A 19169-nucleotide genomic window follows, 5' to 3' on the forward strand; every position below is an offset into this window, starting at 1 on the left:
TCCCTGACGCACAACCTTCAACCCGCGGTGGTGGTGCTGCGGTAGCGTTGTCACCTCACAGTAAGACGCTGCCTGGTTCGATTCTCAGCTAGAGCGTCTTCTGCGTGGAACAAATCTTCATGTCCACCTCTTGTGGATAGTCCTTCCTCATTAATACTTTAATTTTTACCATTTTACTCTCCATTGAGTTGTATGCATTGAGTTTTTTTTCCAGTGAAACTGTCTTTTGCTTAAATTTATCTAAAAAGTGGTTTAATACTGCAACATCCATGAAGCATTTATCATAGATAAGCCTCAAACTCAAAATAAAGCACTCCTGCACATTCATGCTTCAGTCTGAGCCCAAAGGGCTCAATGGTTCTACTCTTTATCTAATACAAATATGGTGAAGAATGCATGCCTACATGCCGGATATGCACCATAAAACTTGTTGCTTCTTTTGCTAATCCACTCCTTTTTTATGCTGATACTTTAGTGAATGATGTCTTTTTGGGTGTAGTACCTCAGCTGAGTTCTGTGATCCCTGTACTCACTTTCTTCTCCTTCTGCCTACCAGCTCTTCTCCCACAACCTTCTGTCCTAACTATGGTGCTGTCTAAATAATACAAGTGAGGTGTTCACCCATTTCCCTATTTAAAAACTTTTTCCACCCCTTACAAAAACAACACACTAATCTTTTCAATAATCTCAGTTCACATAAGGTTTGGATTGAATATTTGGCATGTAAATCTGTTACCCATCCTTTTTAATGCATCTCTGTCCACTAATTGACTGATTTTAGATTGAGATACCATTTCCATACTACTGCTTACTAAATACGTCAACATAACGCCACTGTCATTGCTTTTGCAATTGTGCAAAGGAACACACATTCTTCACAAAGTCTTCTCCCATGCACCTTTCTAGAAGAGGAGATGGAGAAGTTCCTCATTGCCCTAGACAAATGACCCCTAGTATTTATTAGTGCCACCTTAGGTATCCCTTGAATTAAGACCATACACCAAGTGGGACTACTCTAGTCAACCGAAAGTAAATAAATAAACAATAAGCCTCTCCTCAAATTATTCCGGCTTTAACTGCCAGCAGAAGGTTGTAAATATAGCGCCATCTTTGAACCTTATGCAAACTAAACAGTGTAGAATTTCATAAAGTTTTATGGTCACTCAAACTACATATTGGCTTACAGCTTCATACTGTCTTAATCTAAAACGTCTAACCTAGTGCCTTCTCAAAGTAGCAGTGTTATTGTTTGAGTGGGTAAACACCCAATTTCTTCCTTTCATACATGAATTCCACTTATGTCTTTCAAATTCAGTTAAATGTTTTTTTTTTTCCTTTTTCCTTAATGGAACTGAAGAAATTGAAAGCAAAGTTTTGTATATTACTGCTAGGGCAAGTTCTTTTTAACTACCTAGTATTTTTAATATAAAAAGTATATGTTATTATCTATTTATATATAGGTTTATACATACACACACACACACACACACACACACACACACACACACACACACACACACACACACACACACACATATATATTTTTTATTTGCAATTTGTATATGTGTGTGTGTGTGTGTGTGTGTGTGTGTGTGTGTGTGTGTGTGTGTGTGTGTGTGTGTGTGTGTGTGTGTGTGTGTGTGTGTGTGTGTGTGTGTGTGTTACATTTTATCGACCCTTTTCAGCCATGACCTGGGCTCAAGAGTTGGACAGTGACGAGAGTACAAAGAAGTAACTCATACATAATAGAAACAGAAGAAAAATGGTACACCTTACAATAAAACGTGCAGTATGAGCAAGTAGTACAAATGAAACAAAATACAATTTTGCATAACTTCCATTTCATATTTACATAATTTGCAGGTGATGAAACTCATATGATAGTGTTAAATATTTTAGTTTGTAGTAAACTCATAATGACATTTTCATGTCACACACACACACACGCACACATAAAAATTAGAAACAAAAGCTAAGTAAGCAGATGCAGGTATATACTGAAAGACCACGCATCATTTACAGTTCAGATAGTGCGATTTCCTACCACGTTGGCTTGGCTGATGTTCTTCGTATTTCACTGTTGCAGTCATTACATTTGGGTAATCTGCTCACAGGTTGTCCTTAGTCGGCCTGATTAACAAAGTCTTGGGTCCTGCGTCAGTTGCTGTCCCTTCTTCCATGACGTCAGGTCATCAGGGGTATAAAAAATGCAGTCGACGTCATTACATCAGTCTTTCTTGCCGTGCGGTGCCCGAAGCAGAAGCAGTTCACAAGTGCCTGTAGGCCGACTCCTGAAATTTTCGTTTTCGAGTTTCAGAACAAAAGTCTTCAACTTAAAGCTAAGTACCCCATTGGGGAAACTTTTTCTTGCTCTTTACCGATGTTAGTAAAAGTTAATAATTGTATTACTTGTGGAAAGCAAATACCTCATGAAGATTTTCATTCTTACTGCATTCCTTGCCTAGGCCCTGACCACGACATACTTAGCTGTCGGTTTTGTGCTTTATTTAATCAGCGCACTATCCGTCGTCGGTATATTTTTGCCTCTAAATATTTGGGTTCTCAGTTTAATTATCCAAAAATGTCATCGTTTAGCCATCCGACTACCGGGATTCTGAAAAAACGCAAATATAAAGACAGAGACAGGCCGCCGTGGTCCAAAACTGCAGACGACGCTTCTCCTAAGCCAGTCGCCAGTTCGCCAGTACTCAGTGAGGCGCTTTCGCAGCCCCTGACACCCGCTACTTCTGATTTGCAGGCCTCTACTGAGACCCATTTGGAGTCCGGTATGCTGTGAGATACTTCAACTATGGAACCCGCGGATGTCTCTACCTTGGATGGGACAAGAGACTCTGTGCAGGCACCAGCTTCTGAGGGTGTATTCAGGCCTACAGACTTGCATATTAAATCGACACCTCCTTCATTACTAAGGCCTAAATCTTGATCCATGTTTAAAAAAAATGACTCCCAGGCCACATGCTCAGGCCCCTATGCCTAAAAAACAAATGATAAAAATGGCTGAAGATCTAATAACTCTAATCAAGGGTAGTCAACCCCCCCCCAAGAGGCCTAGGGCTGAGCTTGATTATGAATCTTATGATCAGGATTCTCTTTCTTCTGACTCTTCTGATTACCTGGATTTGTCCATCCCTAGTTATGAGGGTTCTGATGCAGAGGATTCTATTCTCTCTGCTTCCCCTCCTGAGGATTTTTCCTTTGAGGAAACTTACATACTTTTAAGGGAGCATTTCCACTGGGAAAGCCAGGAATTTTCTAATTCAAAAAAGAGGCTTAGGGATTTCCTTCTTCTACCTCAGCATAGGCCTTTGGCCATACCTCCTGTACTAGACATTGTTGATGATGAGTTCTCGGAATCCATTTTGGCCCCTGATTCCCTGCCTCCTGCTCCTAGTAAACCTGACAGATACTGCAGGGTTCCTGAGTCCCACAAGTTTATTTTCAAAAATCCTGTTGCAGATCCAGAGACTATTTCTCATGGGCCCAAGGGCTTTAAGGCTTCTACTGCTAAAAATCCTACTCCTTCTGATGGAGACTCCAGGGCGCTGGATAGATGGGATAAAAAGGTTTATACTTCTGCAACCTTGGCAAGCAAAGCTTTAAACTGCCAGTTTCATATGTTGAAATATCAGCAACATATTATTGGACTGCTTAAACAGAAAATGATGTTGGTTCCTGACTGTGTGGAAAATAAAAATTTACAGGACTTAATGCATTCTGCTGAACAAGTTGGAAAACATACTTTGCAATGTGGTTTTGATTCTTTAGAGGCCTCTTGCAGGGCTGCTGTTACTGGGTCTCTGCTTAGAAGGCATGCTTGGCTTAAGGAGCAATCTTTGCCTGATCATGTTAAAGCTAAATTATTGGATGCTCCTTTAAATCAGGACCGCCTGTTTGGCAACAAGGCTGAAGAAGTTCTTAAAAAGATGGAAGATAAAGCTAAATCTATGCAAACTGATTTTTTTACAAGTGCAACCTCCAAGATTTAGTAGGCACTGGCCTACTAAGAATTGGTCCTTTCCAGTCCCTTCCGGGTCCTCTCAAGCCAAACCCAGACACAGCAAAAACCCCAGGTTTCAGTCCCAGGGGACTCTCAGAACTAAGCAGTGGGGGACCTCCACTTCCAAACCTGGAAATAACAAGACACCCCCCCTATGGTAAACAGTCTCAATGACTTCCTTTTAAAATTCCCAAGCACTTATCTTTTGACCGTCCCTTTGGGGGTAAAGACTGCTCTTCATGCAAAGAACTGGGAACTCATAACCCAGGACAAATGGGAACTCATAACCCAGGACAAATGGATTTTAAACCCAGGGATACAGATTTTATTTCCACACGTTGCCAACACCAAATGGGTGGCCAGACCTGCCCCCAAATCAGTGGGCAGAGGCTCAAAAATAAGTACTTTCCTTCTTAAGCATGGGGGGCTATTCAACTGGTACCAGAAGAGGAAAAAGGACAAGGTTTCTACTCCAGACTTTTTCTGGTACCCAGAAAAGACAAATCATGGCATCCAATCCTGGACCTGTCTACTCTAAACACCTTTCTGGAGATTCCAAAATTCAAGATGCTGACTCTTCACCAATTACTTCCTATGCTAGGCAAAGACGCCTGGTTGACAACACTAGATTTAAAAGAAGCATACCTGCACATCCCAATCAGGGAATCTTGCAGAAGATACCTACGCTTCAAAGCAGGCTACACGCATTATCAGTTCTCTGCACTGCCCTTTGGCTTGTCTACTGCGCCCAGGGTATTCACAAAGTGCCTGGCTCCAGTTATTACATTTTGCAGGCAAAGAAGTATTCAAATATACCTATACCTGGACAATTGTCTAATTCAGGCAGAAAGCCAGGGCATACTTTTGAATCATCTGGCATTTGTAAAAAGGGTTCTAACTTGTCTGGGGTACACCATAAACGAAAAGAAATCACAACTGGTACCCTGTCAACAAATTACATTCCTGGGAGCAAGCTTGAATACAACTGCCCAGATGGCTTACCTCAAGCCAGAAAAGCAAATTCATTTGGTAACCTATTTCAAACAAGTGGCCACAAAAACCTTGCTATCTGCAAGACAAATACTGCAAGCCTTGGGGTTCATGGCCTCCTGCATTCTTCTAATTCCATATGCAAGACTGCATATGAGGAAACTACAGTGGTATCTAAAAAGTCTATGGAGTCAACATTCTCACAGCGTGGAAACAATGATTCCTATCATACCTTGCCTATGCCTGGGGTTCCTCTGGTGGGCAGAGGCCTGCCACCAAAACAAGGGACTACTATTCACACTACCCCCTGTCACCCAAACCTTAACTACAGATGCATCAGACTATGCATGGGGGGCTCACCTGACAGGGAAGTGCATTCAGGGCAAATGGAACCCAAGTCAAATGCACCTACTTATCAATGAAAAAGAAATGTTAGCCGTACAGAATGCTCTGGCAGCCTTCAAGGACTACATTCTTCCAGGACAACTAATGGTAAAGACGGACAACACCACTATGTGGTACATAAACAAGCAGGGGGGTACACATTCCTACCCCTTCTGCAGACTAGCCATGGCATTGTGGAACACAGCCTTGAGCTACCAAGTGCACCTACAAGCTCAATTCCTGCCAGGAAAATTGAATACACTGGCAGATGGACTAAGCAGAAACCTCATGGACCCACATGAGTGGAAACTGGAACCAAGGATTTTCAACATGTTGACAAGCGAATGGGGGAGCCCAGACATAGATCTATTTGTCTCTCCCCAGCACTACCAGTTGGACAAGTTTTGCACAAGGACTCCCCACAAACAAGTCTGGAAAGTGGATGCTCTGTCCTTCAGCTGGAAAAACCTATCAGTCTACGCCCCCCCCCCCCCACTGCCTCTGCTCTCCAAAGTTCTACTAAAAGTCAAACAGGACAAACCAAGGATGATCTTGATTGCTCCAGACTGGCTGCGCCAACACTGGTACCTCCTCCTGTGCAGTGTTTCGCAGTTATCTCCATGGCACCTGCCTCAGACCCCTTCCCTGCTGTCTCAGCAGGAGAACCAAATTCTGCACCCTCAGCTTCCAACATTGAACCTTGCAGCCTGGCAAATCACTTAAATTCACCCTTATCATCCCTCAGCAAACCTGTGATGGATGTCATCTTAGAGGCAAGGAGACCTAGTACTAGAAAATCTTATGCTGAAAAATGGAAAAGATTCTGTGCCTGGAACCAGTCTCAAGGGATGAGCACAGCAATGCCCAATTTACCTCAGATTTTGCAATACTTAACTGAGATGCTTCACAAGGACCTGTTTTTTTCTTCCATTAAAATCCACGCCTCAGCCATTTCAGCTCATTATAACACAGAACCTCCCCTCTTCTCTCATCCTGTGCTCAAGCAGTACCTCAGAGGGGCCAAAAACTTGTGACCACCCAGGAGAGCTCCAACCCCTGCCTGGGACCTTAACTTTGTATTGGAGAAACTCACTTTACCTCCTTTTGAGCCAGCTGCTACTGCAGACTTAAAATTTCTTTCTTGGAAAACAGCTTTCCTTTTAGCAATCACTTCAGCTAGAAGGATATCTTAATTACAGGCTCTTATGGCAGTGGAGCCTTTCATCATCTTTCATGCGGACAGGATGTCACTCAGGACCAATCCATCCTTCATGCCCAAGGTGGTATCAGTCCATTCATTTGCCAACCTTCTTTCCCAATCCACAGAACAAGGGGGAACGGATTCTGCATTCCTTGGATGTGAACAGACAACTTGGATTCTACTTGGACAGGACTAAACCTCGAAGAAAATCGGAACAACTGTTGGTAGCATTTGCTGCAGGGGCAGAGGGGAAGGCTATTTCAAAACAAACCATTTCTAAATGGATAAGCCATTACATTAATTTGTGCTATAAGCACCATGGAAAACCTGTCCCCCAGGGGATCAGATCTCACTCCACCAGGGCTGCATCTACTTCTGCAGCGTTTCTCAGAGGTGTTCCTACCAGGGACATCCTAGAAGCTGCTACTTGGAGTTTTGTACATACTTTCACCAAGCATTATTATTTGCCAATTTTCTCTAAATCCAGAGCTGGCTTTGCCTCTGCTGTCTTGCAGGGCCTTATTGCTGGCCCTAATGCTATATAAGCTCCTCCTCCCAACCATAGCTTTGGGAATCTACCCAAATGTAATGACTGCAACAGTGAATACACTCGAACATCTACATTTATGGTAAGTGTACACAACTGTACTTTCTGGACTGACATTGTAGTGATTGCCTTGGCTGCAGCTGATCTTCCTTAAATATTAAAGCATTTATCACATCATTGTGGTATTCTCTTATACTTTTCTATGATAACAGTACATGTCCTGCGTATATTTGTTTAAATATGACTGCATTCATTGTATAATTTATTGCATCTGTCTTCCTGTTAGCTTTCTGATCTGCCTTTGTTCAAGACCATGGCTGAGGAAGACCTGTTTGTCTAGCTGACTTGCCTGGCTGCCAAGTAAATAAATGAAATGTGAGCAAATAAGGGAGCAGTTTTAAGTGACCTTTATTTGGTTCTGCCCCAAAAATTTGAATTGTGGAACTGGAGGATGTTTCTGTACCTTTAATTGTCTTGATATTTTCGTGTGCAACATACACAATAATTTTGTTTGATGTGCAGTAGATATGCATTATACGGCTCAGTGTTGCAGCTATGATAACATTAGGAGGATTTTGCTGCAGAAGCTCCGATGTCTGGCCTGATTTCCACAGATTTTCACCCTTCTCCCTCCTGGTTGGACATATGTTTTCCACCTGGACATCAGCACATCTGCGATATAAGAGGGATGTTTGCACTTTTTCAAGTTCTTTCTTGCTGCAGTAAGGGGAAAGGTCATGGGTCAGTATAAATACTGAACTTTGTCAGTCCATCAGTTTAGGCTGGCTTCCAGAGGACATGGAAGTATGCTGCAATATAGGGAAAAAATCTTGCTTAATATTGCGTGATGCTTGTTTTTTTTCAGATAAGGGTTCAAGCCTTGGATGTCCACCGTCTTGCTTCAAGCTGAGGTGCGCGGGTCCTCCTCCCTCACCTCTAAGAACCCCTTACAAGAACTGATGAAGTTTTCTCAAGACTTCGTGCTGTTCCTTAAGAATCTGCAGCCATCAACAAAGCAAGTCATATAACTTTGAAGTGGATGAACATCCCTTTGTAGATCAGTTGCCCCCCCCCCCCCCCCCCGTTTATGAATGAGTTACTAAGGACATCCTGTCCTCTTCTTCTACAGCAGTGATTTGTCACATAGAGACACCCTCAGTAGTATGAAAGATTTCTTTAAATGGGACTATAATCACTAGTCTGATACCCAGAAAAGTTGATGTCCACCCTACCAATATGTGATGGGCATCAATATGTGTCGTTCCTATGCTGGGCCAGTAATCAAGGAGCCTGAATCCTCACCACTGACACTGGAGAGGGGTGTGCACTTGGAATACAAATGGATACACTCAGTATTTCCAGATGCAGACCTCTCGGCATCAAGTACAGTTTCCATTAAGAGCACACAGAAAACACACATAGCCTGTGGTCTGGATATCTTAATATCTGTCTCCTTCCTGATCCCCCAGTAAGACTCCCCACTGGTACAGCTGTAGGGTTAGGTCTTCAGCCGCGTGTCCAAGCTAAGTCCTCCAACAGCCCCCCCCCCCCGTAAACCCAGTGCTTCGTGTCCCTGCCCCATTTAGCTGACACACACACTGAAAGATTTAATTTTCAGTCACACACACCTGGGAAATGCTGGCACAGGTTTACCTACTATGACCCCTTCTACCCAGAGTATAAGGTGGTTATCACTGCCACCAGACACTTCACAATCAGCTACTGTAAGGCCCTTAACAAAGAGTGTCTAATTATACCACATAGTTCAAATCACAGAAAATATTTCAAACAACATCGATGGCTAGACTCTTACGAGTAAAGAAAAACAACATCTAAACTAAGCTTCACTATATTAATGACTGAATCTAAGAGAATTATACTGTTCCCTAATAACTTTCTTGGGCAAGGCAAGATGAAGTACGTGAGCCGTCTTTCTAGTCAGGCTCCCAAACAGAATACGCTGTCCTCTGAGATTACTGCCTGTCAAATATAATATCCAAGATGACTTGCAGAATAACCTTATCTGGTCACCTGATTCTAGGTTCTCACAATATCTCCTTTTGAAGTCTGAGACAGGACTTTAGCAAATTGCTAGAATACACATTTAGAGCGTTTACGGCAATGCCTAGGAGCCAGAAACTTTTACAACACTTTCCCCCTTCTTTACAAAAGCTAACAGATAATGGCTACTCCCAAACCTACTGTTTCCAGGCCTACTCAGCACTGTGGGGTGACATTCAATGATTTGACAGTTCATTTACATTTCCCTTATTTTTCTTAAAATAAGCCAGCTGGTTAACCATTTCTGTGCCAGTGTCTTCTATTAATAAACATGCATATAATTCAGATACCATAATACATGTACATTTCTCTTCATTTCAGCAGGGTGCACTGTTAATGCATTTTAACACAATTAACACAAGCAAAGCTTACAAATACATTTTCAGCACAAGCATCTGTACAGATCATTTTGATATACTAATGACATACAGTTATTTACAAAAGTTCCAGATAGCGGTGCTGGCACAAGTCATACATCCACTGCCCTACTTCTCCTTGGAAGGGCTGGCAGTACCTCCTATTGTCACAAGTTTGTTTCTAAAGCCCTTAGCGTTTCCTTACAGTGACTGAAGCCTTGGCGGATGCATTCACCAGTGCATCTTTGGAGCCAGACTCCTAGTCACCTGCTCCCAAGAAGACTTGTGGTTTTTACAAGGGTGTAGATTCCTGTAGGTTTGTATACAAGACTCAAGGTGCTGATCCAGCTATGTTGACCATGGATTTAAACAAGGGGTCCAATGGGGCTCAAACCAAGGATCCTCTTCCCAGTGACAGGGAAGGTAGAGTTCTACACCACTTTGGGAAGGAGGTCTACATCTCTGCTATTTTGGCCTTAAGGAGCACAGGAACAATCCTAGACATGCATCACAGGAACCTTAAGATGCCTAGACATATGCACCTTTAAGAAGGCACACTTAAAATCTCTTGGCTCCCCTTTCAAGCACTTAGTAGTGTTTAACTTCCAAATCAATCAAGGCTGCACATGGTAACTCTGAACTGCCAGTCTTTGCATGTCAAAGTTTTTTTTTTCTCACTGGTCCATTGGCATTCTCTTTTGCAGCCTGCACATGTATTGTCCTGTCCTCTCTGTTCCCTGAAACATAACAGCCCTCCACTGTGACTCATATAGGTTTGGCTAGTTCCCCCATCTGCAGGTTCTAAGGAATGTGAACTACCATGCTGTGAAAATGGCCCAAGCCAGCTGAAGAGTATTCAAACTGCAGCTTGCAGAGGTTTTCTTTAACTCCTACCACCCACTGACATGCAGGATTGATGTCATCAGGTGTGCATGCGATGATATTGCAAGAGTAATGCCCCTACCTTTGTGGTGTTGAGTCTCCTTGTACTTGCCCCCTTATAGCAGCAACATTTTTCATTTCATTTCAGCCCCTGTATCATCATCTGGGCTTGCAAACCCACTGTTCCCTCCCACTAACCTTCAACCCTCCCTGAAGAGATGAGCTAGACCATGCCTTATCATTCCTGTTCTACCTGTCCAGCTCCAGTAGGTGCCCAAGCCACTCATCAAACACGTCACCTGGATTGTAGTCAGGGCTTTATCCTTCCATGACCTGGAAATGGCTACACTAACCTCATGTGTTAAAGTTGATTTATATCAGATTGTTGAGATTTTACACTGCAGTGATTCATATGGTCGAGACCACAAATCGACAATGTAAAATCGCAAACACCAAGTACAAAACAGAAACAGATTTAAGCAGGGGGGCAAGCCCCTTGCACCCCCATACCCCCTGCTAATTTTGTATACTAACTTCAAGATTGTATTACAGTGGGGAAGAGGGCACATTGTCTGATTCCCACTGTGCTGTGACCTCCGTTCAACTCCATTTCTGCTTATCAGTTGGTTTGCGATATTTTACAGTGTTGATCATGTAGTCTTAACTATATGAACCCGTTAAAGTTCCTGGAGAATCACCTGTCCCAACTAAAGGGCAAGGCTGAGGAAATGGAAAACAAAGCCCTGAAGGATAAATTGCTGAAAGTTTGTGCAACCTCACTTTGTAGGTCAGCAAGCATCCTGCTATGTATAGCTATGATGCAGATAAAGGAATCTGTAACAAATCTTGAAGAGACAAGCACCAGTAGTAGTGGAGTCAGTTAGTTATTAAAAGCCATCCCTGTCTGAGGATCCATCCCCTGCTAGATCATGTGACAGCACAGTTTCTTAATGTTCTGTTAGAGAAGGCGCTGCTGTTTGGACTCCCAGCTGAGAAGCTGTTTAAGAAGCTGGAGGATAAGGGAAAGTCAGTACAGTTGGTAAAAGAGCTGTTTTATTTCCCTGCCAAGCATAGTGGAAACTACCTTACTTAGGGTTGGCCCATCCAGCAAAGGCAAGACAAGGGCAAGAAACCAAATCAGAAGAAAGGCCATTCAGAGGAATAAGGCAAGCTGACTAAATGAAGAAATCTTGGAGCCCTCATGGCTGGGGCACAACAAGGAAACAGCTGTGACTCACTAGAACTGTTCCCACTCCCAGTTCTCAAATCCTTTCTCAACCCAAGTGGGACCAAGAGCATCTCTTCTCAACTCATTCCTTCTCAGTAGAACTGTTTGTTTCCCAGTATCCCAAATCTCACCCCACCACCTTTGCTCCTAAAGACACAGTCTCTCATTTCCACCCAAACTGTAGGAGCAGCTTTTTTAAAAAAAAAAAAAAAAAAAGGCGGGAGAAAATCACTCAAGGTACTTGGGTTCTAAGAATTTTGGAACAGGGATACAAACTGCAGTTCATAAAAAAGACCAAGGTTCTCAAGTAGTTTCTTTAGTACTCTTGAGAACAAAGGCATTAATCATATCTATACTACGGGACTTACCACAGCAGGGACACGACACCAGTCTTACTTAAGAATGTTTCTAGTCCCTGGAGGCTGATCTTACACTTATCAAAGCTAAACAAGTGTTATGAGTACCAAAGTTCGGAATGCTAATGTGGCATTTAGAGCAAAGGATTAAGACTGTGAGCTATTAAACTGTTTCCTGTAGTCAAGGGTACAAGATTGTATTAATTTCACTGCAATTTGGCTACTGAGTGTCTCAAAACAGGTCACTTAATCAGACAATGTACCCAGTTCACCCTGGAAAAGGAACACTTGTGTCCAGTAGACTTAATTACCCTGTCAACAAATGGAAAATAATAAGTGCTGGCCCTTCTGCCTTTCCTGTTCCTGCAAATCTTCATGGTCACCCTAAACCTGAAAAATGCCAACCTCCACATATCTATAGTCAAAACAGGGAGGAAGTACCTGATATTCAAAACAGAGGTGCTCATTGGTGGTTGACTTCATTGTCCTATGGTTTATATGCTGCACAAAAAGTGTTTCTAAACTGCATGTCTCCGGTAATTGCTTTATTGTGGGACCAAGAGCATCCATATCCATCTCTATTTGGATAACTGCCTGATTCAGGCCCCAGTCTGCGTTGTGACAGAGAGCTTTGCAGTTTTCCCTGACCTGCTTCCACAGACTCTCTGAACCAGTTTAAGTCACAGCTAATACCCTCCCAGCAAATCCAGGTCCTGGGAGCTGTTTTGGAAACTGCAAGCCAGAGGGGATTCCTTTCCACAGAGAAAGTACTACTCTTAATCTCATGTTTTACTACCATTGAACAACAAAATCAAATTGCTGTCAAGGGATTCCTCAGGGCAGTGGGGTACATAGCATTCTTAATCTTGTCGGTCTCCCTGGCAAGACTGTAAAGAAAAATTACAGTAGTACCTGAGGAATAGATGATACCGGCATGTTAGCTCCTGCAGAGCCCTGTTTCCCTGCTGCCTCACATAAAGAAAGAAGTTTCCACAGCAGATACAGCAGGTGAATATCAGTCAGGGGTTCTTGTTCCAGCTAGGGCTAGAAACCTAGACAGTCACCTGACTCTTCAGAAGTAGCTTGGTGGGCCCACTGAGGGAAACTGATCATTCAGGGGACCTATAACAAAACCTAGAAAGAGAATCACATCAGTATCAAAGAGATGATGTTAATCTTAGTTATAAAAACATTCAATCAATCCTGGCTACCCAGGGACCCTACATGTTCTCGGCTTGGTCCAGGAGTTAGGCATGACCCTCAAAGCATCTTGCACCCTTTCTGAGGAAGATGTCCTGGCAGAACAGAGGCAGACCATCACAACTGGATGTTGAACAGGAATGTATTTCTGGATTGTTCTACAAGTGGGCTATGCCAGAAATAGACCTTTTTTTACTTTTCCAGAAAAGAAACGTCTAAAAAAAAATGCACCAGTACAGCAATCACAAGGGCCGGGATACCAGACACATTCTTGGTATGCCTTTTCATCAATCTTTTGTTTCAGATGATACATAAGGTAAAGGAAAACAGGCCAACAATCCTGCTCATATCTCCCTTTTCACCGAGAAAGTGATGGTTCTTTCTGCAACTGAGTAATGTCGGGATAAAAAATCTGTTCTGCTGCCTCAGTGTGTAGATGCTTTCCAAGGATGTGCTTTCTTTCTTAAAAGATGCTAGGAAACCAAGTACAATAAAATCAAACCTAGCAAAAAAATAAATTTCTTTCTTTGGTTCCGGAGAGAGAATCTAGATCCTAACAGTCTCCCGTGTCCTTAGTCCTTAAATACCTGTGAGACCTTTAAAATTAGGATTGTCTTTTGCTTAAATGAAGCTACATGTCTGCAGTCTTAGCCTGCCTACTTTGGGATGTTCCCCGTTAGTAGTAAAGCCCCCTCCCCCCAAGAAGGCTGTCTGTCCACCATAGGACCTTAACAATGTATTAGAGAAGTTAACTTTGGCACTGTTAAGCCATCAGCTGTTGAACCCCTCAAGTATTTGATTTGGAAAACTGCATTTTAGGGGCCATTACATCTGCCAAAATGATATGAGAACTGCAGGCTCTTGTGTGCAAACAACCCTTTCTCATCTGCTACAAGGACAGGATAACTGTCCATACCAGTCCTACCTTTATGCCTATAATGGTGATAAATATCTATCTTAATCTGGCCCTTAACCTCCATGTGTTCCATCCTAACCACAGAACAAGGGGGAAAGACTCTTGCATACCTGATAGATATATATATATATATATATATATATATATATATATATATATATATATATATATATATATATATATAAGCAACTGAGATTGTACTTTGACATCATTAAGCAGAAAGGAAGTCCAACCGGTGATTCATAGCCTTTGTCGAAGGTGGTGATGGCAGGCCTGTCTCTAAACAGATCGTCTCTGAATGGCTGGCTCTCTGCATTTCCTTTTATTATTTTTTCCTTGGTAAAATTGTCCCAGGGCATGCAAGGGCAAAGTCCCCAAGAGGACAACAGCCACTACTGACCTTCGTAGAGGAGTCCATGTCCAGGTATCATGGAAACAGCATCTCCATAATATGTTCACACTTTTTCCGGTCTTTTTCAAGCATTATAGCCTGGGCCTGCACACCCAGGGCAGGATTTACCACAGCCATCTTACAGGGACAGCAGCTCTCCACAGTGTGTCACGGTCAGTCATACACTAGTTTGCAAGGTCTGGGAATCTTCACAAGTAGTATCACCACTGCAACAGCAAACAGTACAATGAATATATTACAGCTGCGTTAGGGGTGTAAGATAATTGTAGGTATTCAAGTTGATAGCTGATGCAATAGCATTTCCCACCCTCTATCTCTCACTCTTCCATCTGGATTCTGGGTGGGTCCCCAATCACCTGTTGTCGTCCCCCCCCCCCACTTTTCCTCTCTTTTACTCTCTACAGTGTACCTCCCCTTCTCAGGTATACATAGTATCTGGAAAAGGAACTTTGGAGAACCTTCTGTTTGGGATTCTTCTTCTGAAACACCTTTATTAAATTATCATTTAACACTTGGATGCGCATATATTAATAGAAAAGAAAATAAACCATAGTAACATTTTTTTATTTGCATGCATTATACATTACATATGTCTTTTCTTTCTTTCTTTTTGATGATTAGTGTTCACCACAGCTGTACATAAACCGTTCATTTCCTGCCTTCCCGTAAATCTCACTCCTCCTGAACATTATTAAGCATTTATTGCTCCTACACTTTCCATTTATTTCTATGCTATTTGCTCTCTCCCCTTTCTAATGATCCCTCTCCAATTTATTTATCTCCTTTACAATATTCAGTGTTTCAGTTATCATTAGTTTTGATTTTACCTTCCATTTTCTGACAGACTGCTGTGTAGGGAATTTTTAAAATCGGTCAACTTGTTAAACTCCCAAAATCATGTGTTGGGCTGCCATTCTTGAGACCATATGTCATCTAGGTGTCTTGTGTTGCAATCTCTAGGGACAATCTTTAGGACAAGGACAAGATAGAATTAAAGACAGAGTGGACAGATGTTTTTGTACAGCAGATGTGCTGATGTCCATGTAAAAGAGCATCTGCCTGGCCAGAAAAAGGAGTGGTGAAAAGCTCTGGTAGCTGGGCTAAACATCATGCCTTCTGTGACAGAAGTCCCAAGTGTTATCAGTACTGCAACAGTGAACATACTTAACATCTGCAGTTATTGTTAGTTCCTGTAGTTTCATATACAGTTTATAGAAAACTAACCTTTTTCTTTCTTTCATTTTAGGAATCATTTGGACAGGCCAAAGAACTTTGCCCACGTTTGTGTATTCTTCAGAGAGGTCCAAGTGGTTACGGATTTAATCTTCACAGTGAGAAGGCAAAACCAGGACAGTTTATCCGGTCAGTTGATGCAGGATCACCAGCTGACAGATCAGGACTTCGACCACATGACAGACTTATTGAGGTAAGAAAATGTATTTATTTATTTTGCCAGCACATAATATTGCTGTATCCCAGATAAGACGTGACAAAGGTAGAAAATGAATATGTCTGTTTTTTTTCTTTCTAAATACTTGTGTAGGTTGGATTATTTACAAGTGTGACCTCACAACATTATTACTCAGAGCTCTGGTGTTTTGCAGACAATGGTATTGCGTTACAGAAGAAATTAGTTTCATTTTTCTGTGCAGCGCAAGTACTGCAAATGCTAATTCATGTACCTGTGGAGCAAGTTAATACTGCTAATTTCTGCTGGTCCATAACTTTGTTTATTATTCCTTTCTGGTTTATGTCCAAGTATTCCATTGTAACTGGCTTGTAACCTTTTATTATTTTCCAGCTTCTTGCTAGTTTTCTACAACTGTCTTTAAAGTAAAAATAAGAAGAAAATGCTTTGCCTAAAAACTAAAGAATAACGAAACACCACCAATATTTTGAAATTCCGTGGAACTTTCTTGTTTTGTACTGAACATCTGAATTTCATTACGGTTCTTATTTCAGGTGCCAAATATTTTTAAATGCAGAAGCCATGCAATCATTATTCTTTAGAAATAATTGTGTGCATTCATTTTCACAATGATGATGATGAAATAGAACAGTTTTACTACCAAAATAAGCTGAAAGCTATTGTACTTTAGTTTGGAGAAATGTTGGAAGGTTAGCCATTTTCATTGCACAAGGTTAGCCATTTTCATTGCACTGCTCTGGCTCTAACTAGGCCTTACGGGAACTTTAAACATTAATCTGCTTTATACAACCATCCCATGCTTTTGCAGTCTGCTCTCCCTAGTGAAGTTAAAGAATGCTATATTGATCTAGATGATGAAAACCTGTTCCTGGTTTAAAGCATAATTTACAGGTTTAGTAGAGGAGTGAGGTATTTCAGTCAAGATCAAGCATATTCAGTTTTAAAGCCAGCTCTTGTGACATAGAGGGATAATGCTCTGACCGAGTGTCATGTGACCTGAGATTGATTAGTAGCTCGAGCGTCTGACTGATCTGGTAGGTGAGGATGGACATTACCATCCTGGGAAGGTGGGTGGCGGGTGGTCTGAAGCTGTTTACATGTCATTATACCTCAAATGAGGGGGTGACACTGTAAGAAAATGTTCCTGGAGTGGGCATTTGATACATGTCGCTATCCCTTAAAGGAGGGGTGACACTGCAAGAAACTGTTCCTGGAGTGGGCATTTGACCAACAAGCCATTTTGGAAGAAGTTCCTGTCTTCGGGTGCATAGAAGCATGCACCTACTTTTGGGAGGGTATTACAGTAACTGCAGTGATGTGGGCCATCTGATTCTTCACTTGGAGGGGATAAGCCTAAATAAATATGCCCTAATTGTGTGGATACTGGTGAGGGCACAGACCACTGCTGTGATGGCCTGTGCTGGCCAGCTGTCACTGCAAAGTACCCAGGATGAGATGAGAGCAGGCGTGACTGACAGGGGAAAGTTTGATGATCAGCAGGCACAGATGGCAGAAGCACATAAATATGTATTTTGGAGGAAAGTGAAAAGGAGTTGGGGAAAAAATATTCCAGAAGCTCAACGTATAGATTAGAATCGTGTAAATAGATATAGTTTGCAAGACGGAGCTGCTTATGTGAAAGTCCTCATAAGTGAACTGATTTTGCTGAAAAAAGAATAGTGATAGCCAGTATCATAGAAGGCTGTCTGTAAGAAAAGATGAGAAATGAAGGCATAGAGGAGGAGAGTGTCAGTATATGACACGTGTATAATACAGGTGGAATGCCTGAACAAAGGATATTTCATTGAGCAAATGACCAGAGAGGAGGAAGTAGTAAATGTCATAAAGCATCAAGTGCACATAATAGAATAGAAGTGGAGTCTAATAGCAAGGCAGTATGTGTAAGGCAGACATATACTGCAGATATAAACACTATGGTGCCACATCTAGAAACAAGCCCTAGAAACCTATAAATGTCTGTCAGTCTATGTTACAGGGGAAAAACTCTTGAACAGGCAGGCATACTCATGAAATATGTCATACAGTAAGATGAGCGCAGTGACGTTTGAGAAAGCTGACAACAACCACAAACTCATTTGCACTGCACTCAAGTTTTATTGTAAAAGTCCTCATCCCACCATCATCCCTTAATCCTTTGTTTCCCCAGGGCAACCAGATTAGAGCATCTAGAGACCCTGATAACACTGTGCATGTCAGATGCTGTCATTTTTTTCATGCAGCACATTTCAGAACTTCCAGCCAGCCAAGCTGTTAATCTACCCTAACTGAATGTGGCACTCCTGGGAATCTGGGCATAGAGGTCTTGGAATGATTGATAAAGGACATGTCTGTTTATCCTGAAGAGCTGCCATTATACACTGGCCACTTTACAATCTGCTGCATGGATGACAAGGGAAGCAGTGTTCACATACACATAATAGTTTGGACTTACACTACTCATGTCTATAGATGATGTACAGGGCATTCCACACAGTCTCAGTAAGTCTCTCCCTTACCAGCTGTTTAAAATATGTGCAACAGTAACCGGCAAAGCGTCATGGTGAGTCATCATAGTTGCATCTTCCACTGTTAAGAGTTTCTTCATCGAACTTCTGTGACTCAAAAGTGTAAGGCAACTAGATAGCATTATACTGGTGCATAGAGAAAACTGCAGCTAAAATTAATGTTAACTTGACATCTACACACATCCTGCAGGACTTGGGTTGTCATCTCTCAATGCAGAGTGATAATAATTATCTCAAGTTGTGAGTTGAAAGATGCGTCTTCCACCTTAGTCAGATTATCTGGTGCATGGCACAGAGGGCAGATGTGCAACAGCAGTATGTCTCTCACAGCTGTCAGTATGCACTAAAGAAGTTGTCTACTATGGAATGTGACAATGGTAGCGGGACTAATGGTTGTGGTGGGCGGTTTGGCCACTCTGCATGATGGACATCACGCAGTAATGGTTTAGTTTAATGAGAAGTACATCTTTTGATGTAGACTGAAGGCAGTGATACTAGATACAAGCCATCTTATTTTTATTTATTTGACACACTTTTATTAAATTATCACTTAAGACATACGCAAACATACATTAACAGAAAAGAAAACAAACCATATTAACATGTTTTCTTTTACATATATAAAATACATCATATATATTTTCTTTTTGTAATTGTCATCAGT

At 41.9% G+C, this 19169-nt stretch overlaps 1 protein-coding gene across 1 annotated transcript in view; it reads left to right on the plus strand.

The window, feature by feature from the left end:
* The window catches only part of SLC9A3R2 (SLC9A3 regulator 2), a 902658-nt gene that overhangs the window by 631457 nt on the left and 252032 nt on the right, over positions 1 to 19169 (plus strand). The window contains exon 3 of the mRNA XM_044089185.1: positions 15798 to 15977. Within this exon, the coding sequence (XP_043945120.1) occupies positions 15798 to 15977 (180 nt within the window). The remainder of the gene's footprint in view (positions 1 to 15797; positions 15978 to 19169) is intronic.

Source organism: Protopterus annectens, chromosome 12.part0, assembly GCF_019279795.1.
Source record: "Protopterus annectens isolate FY-2018-M chromosome 12.part0, PAN1.0, whole genome shotgun sequence".
Lineage (NCBI taxonomy): Eukaryota > Metazoa > Chordata > Ceratodontiformes > Protopteridae > Protopterus > Protopterus annectens.